This window comes from Labeo rohita, chromosome 12 (assembly GCF_022985175.1).
Source record: "Labeo rohita strain BAU-BD-2019 chromosome 12, IGBB_LRoh.1.0, whole genome shotgun sequence".
NCBI classification, from domain to species: Eukaryota; Metazoa; Chordata; class Actinopteri; order Cypriniformes; family Cyprinidae; genus Labeo; species Labeo rohita.
In genome coordinates this window covers 17,610,831-17,623,696 of record NC_066880.1, presented here as the reverse complement: position 1 = coordinate 17,623,696, position 12,866 = coordinate 17,610,831, and the positions used below count along the sequence as shown (strand labels likewise).

The 12,866-nt window shown below is 33.9% G+C and overlaps 1 protein-coding gene across 1 annotated transcript; it reads left to right on the top strand.

Annotated features, from left to right (window-relative positions):
- The first annotated feature begins 5,788 nt into the window (after positions 1–5,788).
- Positions 5,789–12,743, top strand: gna13a (guanine nucleotide binding protein (G protein), alpha 13a). The gene is made up of 4 exons (XM_051125039.1): positions 5,789–6,117; positions 7,242–7,468; positions 8,514–8,564; positions 10,880–12,743. Exons 1-4 carry the CDS (start codon positions 5,838–5,840, stop codon positions 11,450–11,452), a joined length of 1,131 nt encoding a protein of 376 aa, XP_050980996.1. The 5' UTR covers positions 5,789–5,837; the 3' UTR covers positions 11,453–12,743.
- Positions 12,744–12,866: the final 123 nt, after the last annotated feature.

Below are 12,866 nucleotides of genomic sequence, written 5' to 3'. Positions count from 1 at the left end.
GCATAAACCCAAATAGGAAATAAAACAGTTATCGAATAATCATGTGTCCTATTCTGTGTCCTAAACTCCTGAAACATTGGTGTCTCATTTTAGAGCAATCAATGCAATTTATGAAAGAAGTCAATTAAATCTGTAAGTGGGGGTGGGTGTGTGGAAAAATTCAGGTGTAATCCCCTTTGTAATCACTGGCATTTTTCAAAAGTAACTGTAATTTAATTACATTTTTTTTTCTCAGTAACTGTAACTAATTACAATTACATTTATTTTGTAATTAAATTACGTAATTCCGTTACATGTAACTAGTTACTCCCCAACACTGTCAATCAATCTTTATTACAGACTCAAGGTCCAAATTAAAACAAAAAAAACAAATCAACATATACAACCCATAACAACAATCAAACACAATAAAAATTTACAGAATACAGCAATACCAATGTCTCCACAACTTTGACTGATACCGTATAGTACTAACCTTTATATTTGATAAACCCACAATAATCTCATTATTAGAAGCATTAAGCCGGCAGATAAATTTATACATATGATTTCGTAATAATGCTTTAAAAGTGATCACTCTTGCACTCACAAACATTTCATTTGCACTATGCCATCTAGGTCTCCTTAGTAAAATTCTCAATGCATCATTATTAGCTACTTGAAGCTTCTGTAAACTGGATGTTCTATAGTCGGACCACAAATGAGCAGTATAAAATGTTGTACAGTATTCTTTAAACAATGATAACTTTACCTCATCTGAACAGAAACTAAACTTACGTACAAGAATATTTGCCTGCATATACATCATATGCCGTTGCCTTTCAATATCCTCATCGTCTGTCATGAGCTCAGTGATAAAATGTCCAAGATATTTTACTTTGGCACACACAGTGAGACTCTTATTAGACAACTTGAAAACTGGAAAATGTATACTTTTATCCTCCTTAGTTCTACAAATCATAACCACACTCTTATCGGGATTATATAAGATATCATGTTCAAAACCATACTCAGAACACATACTTAAATGCCGTTGAAGCCCAGCACTACTAGGACTAAACACTACCAAGTCATCTGCATACATAATATGATTCACTAAGATATTTCCTATTATACAGCCAGTTTTACATGCATTCAAACATTTAAATAGATCATCCATGGAAAGATTAAACAAAATTTCACAAATTACACAACTGAAATTTAAAAAAAGCCTCTAAACTGGATTTATGATTATTCAGTAAAACCACTTGTTATTTATTATTGTAGGCCTATATAAAAAATGTTTTACTGTGAAGAAAAAGTAATGTAGAGTGAGGGAAAACACCCCGGTTAAGGATTGTGTACTTTTTTCTGTAAAACAAAAGTTAAATGTGTTCAGAAAAGTTATCATAGTTTTAGTGACAATGACAAATTATGAACAAAGTATGAAAATGTCCAGAGTTTTCATATTTCTAACAAAAATTAAATATGTACTAAGGGGGCGTTTTATCCTACCTATGGGGCAAAACACCCCCCGAGTCAAACAAAGCTATTTGCTTTAAACATTTACAGCAAAATCAGAGTACAGGCAGTTTTAGCTTAAGATTAAAAAGAATATAATCAATAATTAGTAATTACAATATTATAATAGCCTATTTGAAACATTTTGTTTGCTGATGCTAACTGGCTAGCTAACTAGCTGATGCTAACTTGAGGTAATTTTTAAATATAAAATCAAAATATTTTGTATTCAACCAACTAGTTAGAATTCATCTGATGGAAAAACAAAGAATTTGATGTTTAGAACAGAGTAACTATGTCCGTTGCTCCCCGGGGGCGTTTTACCCCACTGAATATGTGTCATTCTGAAAATATAATTATATTTTTATTAAATAACACATACTCCCTATCTACAAGCCCTACTGTTTTCATATCATATGTAACTGTGACAAGCTTTAACCCTTTAACTGCCACTCCCTATCTTAAACATAGACATGAACTATGTAGACATGCACTATCCAAAGTTACATTTTTATCATTCATGAATGAAAACATTTTGTAATATGACTTTGATGTACAATTTCCATGGTAATGTAATGTCTGATTTTAAAATGGATGAATTTTGAGATTTTAAGTTTTGAGTTGATATATAATTTCTTAAGATTTCTATTGCGTGATAGGGAAAAAGGCAACGAAGAAAGTCTTTTTGTGACAAAGGTCAGAACTCGTGTTATGATGTAGATTGCTGAGGTGCACTCTTGTCATAAATTAATCTATTACTTTTCCTACATAATTTATAACACAGAAGAGTTGTAAAATATCTATTAAGGAGTCTTAGACTTTCCCAACGATATATAGTTTGTCATGATTAGATTAGAACTGATTTGTAATATGGTGAAGTAAACGTAGGCGTCCCACAGAGCGGACGGTGACAGTTAAAGGGTTAAAACACTTTTTCTTACTGCTGAAAATTAGATTATTTACTTGAAAATCAGTTTTCTCTCTGGTACATCACCAGTGTGAGCTTCATGTTGAAAACTTCTACATCGCTCTTGTCAACGTAGTCCATAGTTACAATAAAAATGTATCTTGATTTTATCTTGTGGTTATTACATGTTTTACATTAATTGTTTGATCAACTCGGTCATTCTTGTTATGCAGGAATGTTTATGCTCTGTAATTAAAACATAGTATGTGCTTGCGTTGTAATTTCAGCAGGTATTTCTGTAAAATGACGTAGCAGACGTCTAAAAATATGCTCTGGACAATAAAACTTTATTACAGCAATTATATTTTCATTACGTATTTACACAACAATGTCAATGAACAGGGCCTAACAGGATGGAAATGAAAAGCTACAGCATATGTACTGCATATCTATCTATCTATCTATCTATCTATCAATCTATCACTGGGAGTAAGACCAAATCCACTGCTGAAAGTCCAAAATTAAGTGAAAGTCCAAATCAAATCTGTGTAATAAATCCAACTTTTTATATATATATATATATATATATATATATATATATAAAGTTGGATTTATTATATATATATATATATATATATATATATATACACACACACACAAAGAGAGAGAGAGTTAATTCTCATGTATTTTCAGAAAGTTTTGGAATATTTCTCTTCTGCCCAATTTTGTCACTACTTTTGTCACGATATATAATTTTAATTATAAGTGTTATATTGACCTATTAAGGTTTTGCTTACATCTACTTTGTAAATATATTTTTTTCTATTTTATTAAAAAGTTTTTAGAAGAAAATTAATAACAATTACAATTTTAAAAATATTTTATGTGTGATTTTTGAGATTTGTTGTATTTTTAATCCATTTTTTCTTTGTAAAAGGCAAAAAGTTGATGATTTCAAACTTAGGGATTCAGTCTGAATGAACACTGAACCAAACACTATATTATAATATATTAGTTGATAATTCAGTATTCTTTATTTTTGACAAAACACCCCATGTTTCGGGACATTTTCGGTAGTGACAGTAATGTCTTAGTTGCAACCACATCAAATTACAGAATTTTAATTTCACATACTAAAACACTACAAAAACATACTAAAATATACAACATTTGCATAACTACAGTAGTCAACATTTGAAGTGGATCAGAAAAGTCAAAAAACAAAGATGTCACTACTGAAACTTCACCAAATGTTTTGGGCGTGACTGTTTCGCTACTGACAATTTTAGATACTTCTGAAACTAGCTCAAAGATGCTCAAAGATGGTCAGCTAGCACGGTTCTGAACAGCTGTACACATATAAAAACTAAATGTCATGGAATAATACCCAAAGAAGTGTGTTTAATAGAGTAGTGACATTCTTAGTTACACAGAGATTTTTAAACACATTTACCTCAAAATGATTGGGCCTATGAACTCACCATGTAGCTATGAGAGAGAGTGACACATTAATATTTCCTGATGATAGATATTGGGGTGTAGTTAAAATCAGTCTCAGACAATGGACTTTGGTACAGTGAAAATTAAAATGCGGGACACATTTTTTTCAACATGAAGTTTCAAAATTTACAAAGAAAATTTATATTTATATATATATATATATATATATATATATATATATTACTTCACATTAAAAGAACAACAATGTTATAAAATGCAAAAATTATTTCAATTTTCGTAAGTTCACATTCAGGGGTTAGGTTCGGGACAGCCACCTCCCAACTGAAAGTACCAAATAGGGGATGATTTATATATATATATATATATATATAAATATATACAGTACAGACCAAAAGTTTGGACACACCTTCTCACACTTTCAAAGTTTTCCCAATTTTTCAGACTGACTGACCTTCATTTCTTAAAGTAATGATGGCCACTCGTTTTTCTTTACTTAGCTGCTTTTTTCTTGCCATAATACAAATTCTAACAGTCTATTCAGTAGGACTATCAGCTGTGTATCCACCTGACTTCTGCACAACACAACTGATGGTCCCAACCCCATTTATAAGGCAAGAAATCCCACTTATTAAACCTGACAGGGCACACCTGTGAAGTGAAAACCATTTCAGGTGACTACCTCTTGAAGCTCATCAAGAGAATGCCAAGAGTGTGCAAAGCAGTAATCAAAGCAAAAGGTGGCTACTTTGAAGAACCTAGAATATGACATATTTTCAGTTGTTTCACACTTTTTTGTTATGTATATAATTCCACATGTGTTAATTCATAGTTTTGATGCCTTCAGTGTGAATCTACAATTTTCATAGTCATGAAAATAAAGAAAACTCTTTGAATGAGTGAATGAGAAGGTGTGTCCAAACTTTTGGTCTGTACTGTATATATATATATATATATATAGACCATTTCGTCAGATGTAAACATACTGGTCCCGATACACTTCCTGTTTCTTTTTTTTTTTTTTAACTTTACACAAACATCACAAAAAATACAACCAACATAACATTTGACTGGATAAAAATGTTACACTAGCACCTTTAAGATGTATTTGTATATGTGAAATAAAAAAAAAAACTAAAAACAAAAAAACAGGAAGTGCTTCCGGACCAGTGTTGTTTGCATCTAGCGAAATGGTCTATATGTGTGTGTGTGTGTGTGTGTGTGTGACCCTGGACCACAAAACTGTTGATGTATGGTTTGTTGGGAATGGACAATATTCGCCGAGATCCAACTATTTGAAGTTTAAAGTTGTCCAGTTTAAGTTCTGAGCAATGCATATTACTAATCAGAAATTAAGTTTTATATATTTACGGTGGGCAATTGACAAAATATCTTCTATATGTTGATCTCTACATAATACCCTAATGATTTTTGGCATAAAAGGAAAATCGATACATTTGACCCATCCTATGTATTTTTGGCTACTGCTGCAATTATATCCGTGCAACATAAGACTGGTTTTGTGGTCCAGTGTCACATATATATATATATATATATATATATATATATATATAAAGCTTACTGACATTTTAAATATTATTGTGGGTTTCAATAGATAATAAAAGGATCTTAGTAAATATCTAAGATTTGAAAAGTTAAATGCTTTTTATATGTGTTTTTTTTTTTTGGTTGTTTATATTTACTTAAATCAAATTACTTTTAAAATGTACTATGTTTACTATATTGTCAGCTGTAGTACATGACGTGGATATGAAAATCTAATGCTTAATAGGAATTGCGTCATGTACCCAATAAATATAAATGAATAAACAATACACAATAAATAGTTGCCAATGCATTTTATTTCCAGACATTAAACCACACCCGTGGTATCCGCCTATTTGTAAAGAACACGTGAACGCGCCTCGCGTGGCAGTGCGACTGATGTATCCATGAAGTCGTTACTACAAAGATGGCGGATTTCCTGCCCTCCCGGACTGCTATAGTTTGTATTCCTAATTGTCTTCTCTCCAGCGGCGAAATTGACCAAATTAGAAAGTCTAAGGAGATCGATAAAACCCTGTCTCGAGAGAAGACTTATGTGAAGAAACTGGTGAAGATCTTGCTTTTAGGAGCAGGCGAAAGTGGCAAGTCAACTTTCCTCAAACAAATGCGCATAATTCATGGGCAGGACTTCGATCAGCGGGCCAAAGAAGAGTTCCGGGCTACAATCTACAGCAATGTTATCAAAGGTACCACGCCAGTAATTTAAAATCGAACGAGACAAGTTCATTATTAAAAAGGGACACTAAGTGAAATGGCAATTTTATTGTAGCGGCAGGTGGAAGTGTTTTATCGACTTCTTTTGCGTAACTTACGCAAACTTTCGGTTGCTTACCCAGCCCATAGACGACGCGAAGGCCAGCGGTTTTAAATATTGAATTTGTTTTACACAAGTTGAACATGTTTAGTAAAAGTATTTGGGCTTAGAAAACGGACATGACGATTTTAGAAACATTTAACGTTACATATATAGCCTGTGTTCAAATCTCACAGAAAACTTTCAGTAAACTTGGCGCCCCTAGAGAAAGTACAAAAAGTACAGCGCCTACTTTGGTCTGTGTTAGTCATCTGGATGTCTGATTGTTTTATGACATTATTCTGATAAATGTATCTCAACTGATTCTTGAGACATACCTGACAAAACGGATAAAAAAACAACAAATTAACGGCTACGGAAGTTAGAAAGAAAAACTAAGAAAGTATTTTGTTTAACCTGTTAAATCTTGCTTAGGTTTGATCACCTGCTTCATTTTTTTAGCCAAAATGCTTGTTTTTAATTAATATTAGTTAACCATTTTAAATAAAAACATTTATTTGATATGTATTATAAGATATCCATTTACATGAATGAATGAAATAATATAAGGATGATGTTTAACTGATTTTAAGTATTTTAAATACCATTTATTAAATGCAGAATCATTTTTGTATTTCTGGCGTTACTAAAATGAGCTCCTTAAAATTAAGGAAAAATAGCTCCTAAACAACCTGAAATTGACATGCATATTTTAATGGTTTTATACAATAAGTACATTTATTTTGTATGCTTTAATATAATATTTGTACAATGTGTAATTTAGTTATAGAACTCACTGTAGAACATCTGACCTTGTTGACCTCATAAAAGTGGGAAATATAAAAGGAGTTTTGCTTTCAGAAGTTTGTTCACGTTGATAAAAAGGAATCTTACAGTCTGAGTATAGTAAAATAATGCCACTCATTTCTTTTGAACATCATATCAGCGGCCTCATGTGTTTTTATAGTAACCCTGATTTAAACATATGCGATGTCAATATCTCTAACGCCTGTTTAGGTATCCGAGTGCTGGTGGACGCCCGTGAGAAGCTGCACATCCCTTGGGGAGATCCTGATAATCAGGTTCACGGGGAGACAGTGATGTCCTTTGACACCCGCTCATCCATGATGGCCAAAGGAATGGTGGAGACCAAAGTTTTTCTGAACTACCTGCCCTCCATCCGTGCCTTGTGGCAAGACAGCGGCATTCAGAATGCCTACGACAGACGGAGAGAGTTTCAGCTGGTAAATATAAAATGATCACTCATTATTTTATGTTTATTATTAAATATTGTGCATGTGTGCATCGTTCGACCTGGTCGTTCCAGTTGTTTTCAGTCCCTGTAAAGTAAAGTTCTGGATGTAGAATCCACTCAATCTTTTTCAAGGGATTTGTGTAATTGTGGGGGCTGTGAACTTGAAGGAATGTTGATCTGTTGTTAAACAGCTTGGTTTTACGAATCATGGCAGATAAGCACAGTGTACTTGCATAATTACTCCTATCAAGCAAGCACCAAAGCATTAATCATGGTGTAATGCTTGCTTATGTTTTTCGTACATTTGGAATGTAATTAAACATCCATTTTTGGATATTATTGAACTGCATATGCTCAATAACTCATGTTTGTTGTGAGCATAGCATGGATAATGTTTGAAACCTGAGAGCAATGCACAGATATGAGTTGAACACAAATGAAGCGTCTTTTTACTCATGACAAAGAGGGCGTTCTGTCTGTGCATGAATGTATAGTTTGCATTTCAGTTATGAAGATAAGATCATTCACGTTCAGGGGTAGAAACCCTTGTGACTGAGATTAGGATTTAGCATTTCCAGCTAAAATCCCCATTGTTGTACAAGTTGTGATTAACATATTTATCCGTATTTATTTAGTGATAAACATTCATTTTTGGTAACCAAGTCACTTTCTCTACTAAAGGCTGATTTGCATACCCCACAAAGCAAGCCACTACTGCAGAGCCTCATTTTCCTGGTTTTGTGTTAGGTAAACTTGCTTATGAATGAGGCCAGTGTAACCTAGTATATCATAGTAGGGTCTGCCTTGGACCAGCAAATCAGGTGGAAATTTGTGTATGGTTATTTTGTGTTGTTAGTGTGTTTAAAAAAGAGAATTATATTAGATTTTTTGGGCTTGTATTTTATGCAATGTTTGGACAGGATTGTATAGAGTAACAGGAAATGGATAAAATAGGGAAACTGAGACACAGCACAAGACAAATTCATAGTTGCACCCTCCTCTAATTATGATTGTGTGTCTTTTTTATCTTTTAGGGTGAATCTGTGAAGTATTTCCTGGACAATGTGGATAAACTTGGACAATTGGTAAAAAAAAAAAAATAGCATTTTATAAATGTTAATATTCTCAAGGTAGTTGGTATTATACCTGTATACCACCAATGAGATGTACAGACTTGCTGAAATGACATTAAACTTAAAGCCGCAGTCCGTGACTTTGTTCATAATTTACTGAATTTATATTTATATTTACAGCGTTTTTGGCTTATCTTGAATCGCTGTGGTACTCATATAATACGTTTTTATATTGAGACTATTATAGATTGGTTCTGGTAGGAACCGCTGCGCAATAGCCCAGTTCCTGCGTGACTCGTCTTAGACATAACCAGAGAGAAGTAGCTCTGGCTACAGTGTTCTTCCACAAGATGCACGCAGTTCTATTTATAGCTGCTAGAGCGCCAAAAGTTATGGATTGCAGCTTTAAAATTCACAAGAAAAAAAGCTGATTTTTTTTTTTTTGTGTTATCCATTAGGAAGGCTATTGGTATAGGTATATTGATTGGTTTGAATTTGGTACTAATTCATTGCATTGTACCAAGGTTGGGGTGGGTAACGTGATTGAAATCTTAAAATTATTTATTTTATTTATTTAGTTAGTTATTTTTGCCTTGAAAAAGGTTATGATATCAAGATTCTAAATGATTGGAATGTCATAATTCTTGACACAAATTTTGATATCTCAGGAATAACCAGTCCTAGCCTAACATAATTAAAACTTTCTCAAATGACAAGTAAACATCCAGTAATAAAATAAGAACAAAGAAATTAATTACAAACAATAGGTCAAATATAAAAATGTTAATAAAAAACAGTGTTTGAAGTTGTAAGTTCAGAATTAAGAAATGCTGCGAAAATTAAATAAAAAGTAATCAAAAAACAAACAAACTGCATAGTCTTTAGGGTATAATTTAAATATACATTGATCCTCATTAAATGTAAAAAATCTATTCAATCAAAAGCTGTCAGTAATTTTCCTTTTTATGTTTGATTAACATTGACATGGACTTAATGCATTGATCAAATATATTCACTATATTCACAGACTTAATGCATTGATCAAATATATTCACTATATTCACAGACTTAATGCATTGATCAAATATATTTAATTCCCAACTGTTGACTTAAAGGAACCCTAGATATTAAGACTTGTAGGGTTGTAATATAACGTAAATGATGTCTCTTACTGAAATATGTGGTAGAAAACCCATAAAAGATTTATGTTATTTAAAAAATCCACATTGTTTGATACATATTTTGGACTATGGGGGGCGCCATTATTTCAATGATGTGAAATGGTTGCACTCGTTGAGCTACTGGTGCTACCTGTTGCTATTTTTTTACCACAATGCAACTCGGAAAATAAAATACTGATACGAAGACCACAGCTACTGAAAGAGCTTACAGGTGGTGATGGATATTAGTGTAGACTTAAACCTTGTCTCGCGTAGCCAGACCTTTAGACTAACGGCAGAAGGTCTGGGAACCTTGGAGAATTCCAATGGTTTGGGTTTGGCATCACAGCATCTTTCTAGGCCGAACGTTAAATAATGCGACATCAACCAAACTGATGATGGCTGATGATGGCTTCGAAACTGAAGTGTTTCCAGTTTTGTGCATTGTATACATCAGACTTTCAGCCAGCGGTTCGTGGGCATGGTGTATGAGGCTGAGGCTAGGTTAACCAAATGCCGTACCATCGATTTTATTCCCCACAAGGAGTCTAACCACCCCTGGATCTCTAGTAAAACCCGCACCAAGAAACGCCTTCAGTGGCTGAGGCGTCATGACAAGCGTCAGCATGTTTGCATCCTGCCAGGATGGCATCTAGCGTTTCTTGTCTCTGCCATTTGTAAGCTTTTTCAGTAGCTATGGTCTACTAAAAGCCTCAAAGGCATCAGGACTAAAGTGGAGAGAACAAAGACGCAGGTCTTTAGGAAGTTTTATTTTATCGTTTGACGTCTTTATCGATAAATAATTGCGCCCCCCATAGTCCAAAATATACATAAATCAATGTGGATTTTTTAAATAACGTAAGTCTTTCATGGGTTTTCTACTTCATATTTCAGTAAGAGACATCATTTACATTATATTAAGCTGTACAAGCCTTAATACCTGCGGTTCCCTTTAAGATGAATGTGTTTGTCAATGCTTGCCATGACAGGCATTTTGACATAACTTTTGATTTATTTGAACAGTTTAAAATAGCTTGAACATTTAAAATGGAAATGGTAAACTTTTGTTGTGGTGCAACACTGCAGTAGAGGCGGAATTCACCCATCTCCAATACAGGTACTAAATTAGTATTATGTCTGTCTGAATTGTCTCCATTTAATCTACAGGACTACTTGCCCACCCAAAAGGATATACTGCTGGCACGAAAGCCCACCAAGGGTATCCACGAGTACGACTTTGAGATCAAGAATGTTCCTTTTAAGATGGTTGATGTGGGAGGGCAGCGGTCAGAGCGCAAGCGATGGTTCGAGTGCTTCGACTCGGTGACCTCCATCCTCTTCCTAGTCTCATCCAGCGAATACGATCAGGTGCTCATGGAGGATCGACTGACCAACAGGCTCACGGAGTCGCTCAATATCTTCGAGACTATCGTCAACAACCGCGTCTTCGCCAACGTCTCCATCATTCTCTTCCTCAATAAGACAGACTTGCTGGAAGAAAAAGTTAAGAATGTGAACATCAAGGACTACTTCCCCGAGTTCACAGGGGATCCCCACAACCTGCAGGACGTGCAGAAGTTCCTGGTCGATTGCTTCCGTAACAAGCGTCGCGAACAGCAGCAGAAGCCCCTTTACCATCACTTCACCACTGCCATTAACACAGAGAACATTCGTCTCGTCTTCCGCGACGTCAAAGACACCATCTTGCACGACAACCTTAAACAGCTTATGTTACAATGAAAGGCACCGATTGGCCTTTAAGAACATTCCAGTTTTAATTAGGTTTTTACTTTATTTAATACAAAGTACAAGTGGTTCAATACATATTGTGGTTGAAAAAAATAGATATAGAATAAACATGCAACTTAAGTTTTTTTGCATATCATGTGTAAAGAATTTGATATAAAAGCAACCTTTTTAAGCTGCTTGTAGCCTTACAAATATGCCAAGGAATGGTCCTCAGTTATTCACCAAAATGCTGTAATTCTGATCATTTACTGTATGTTTATGAGCGCATATTTTCATATAATGGAACTGTTAACACTCCTGTGTAACCCATAGGCTGAACACCTGGCTTCGATAAAGCTTTTCAGAAAGAAAGTGTGAGAACTCAGGGCTTTAAATATTTAATTTCCAGAGCTCCTCTGCTTCAGTCAGCAGTTGTTTATGGGCTTGATGTGTCTGGTTATATATATCTACGTAAGGCCCCAGTGTCTGTTTTTTGAAAGTAGAACATGGTTTCACTGCCTTTCTCTTCCCACACTCAAAATAACTTTTTGTTGCACTCGGATCATGACAATACGTTAGTACAATTAAGGTACTTTTGTATGAAGTACTTATGTCATATTTCATATGTTAAGGGAAAGTGCCTTTTGTGTTTGCCGTTCAAGCCTGTACAGAATGTACAATTTTTTTTTTTTTTCTCTCTCTGACATTTCCGCCCCTCCAAGCTGTATATTTCATACACTAATATGCAATACATTTATTGTATGTGTTCTAAAGGCCATGAAATTAAATACTGATTTTTTTTTTTTTTTTTTTTTTAACAAATTCACTTTACAAAACAGAAGATGGCCTTATGTTTTTGCTCCTGTGTAGGTTAAAGTGGACAGCTTTAGCTCAGGGTTTTATCAAATGACTGTTAAAGCAGTCCAGGTTAATTTCTGTGTATTGGTTACTACAGACATTTTTATTTTTTTGTTTAACAGGCCAAGCAGTGTCACCTTTGCCTTAAATGTCTGTAGCTCAATCAAAGCTAGTTTGATGTAAGTAAAATTGAAATGTGTTGATGGAAAGAGTCTTAATGTAATCTTAATGAAAACAAGCACTGTAATCTGACTGTTGGTAGTAAATGGATATTAACTGATTGCCTGAATGAAAGGTGTTTATGTATAGAATCTGTAAAAATAATTGCTCATACAATGCTGTCTGTCTTTGTCATGGCCATAATCACTTGCTTTTTGTATAGTGTGTTTTCTTATTGTTTTTGATCACATTTGTGTAATTCTGTTTATTAAATCTGATTATTTTATCAGAATGGTTGTGTATTTATTTTACTGCTGCCTTCTTATTTGAGTAAAGTAAAATGAGGGTATTAATAATAAAACATACTACCAGTTCTAAATACCTACAGATGTGTTTCAGATGGCTAGGT

What these genes read in the sequence shown, in the direction of transcription:
- gna13a (XM_051125039.1), top strand. Translation starts at nt 5,838, where the DNA reads ATGGCGGATTTCCTGCCCTCCCGGACTGCTATAGTTTGTATTCCTAAT. An exon ending in GACGGAGAGAGTTTCAGCTG is followed by an intron (nt 7,469 to 8,513) that starts GTAAATATAAAA and finishes TTTATCTTTTAG; the next exon opens with GGTGAATCTGTGAAGTATTT. An exon ending in TGGATAAACTTGGACAATTG is followed by an intron (nt 8,565 to 10,879) that starts GTAAAAAAAAAA and finishes TTTAATCTACAG; the next exon opens with GACTACTTGCCCACCCAAAA.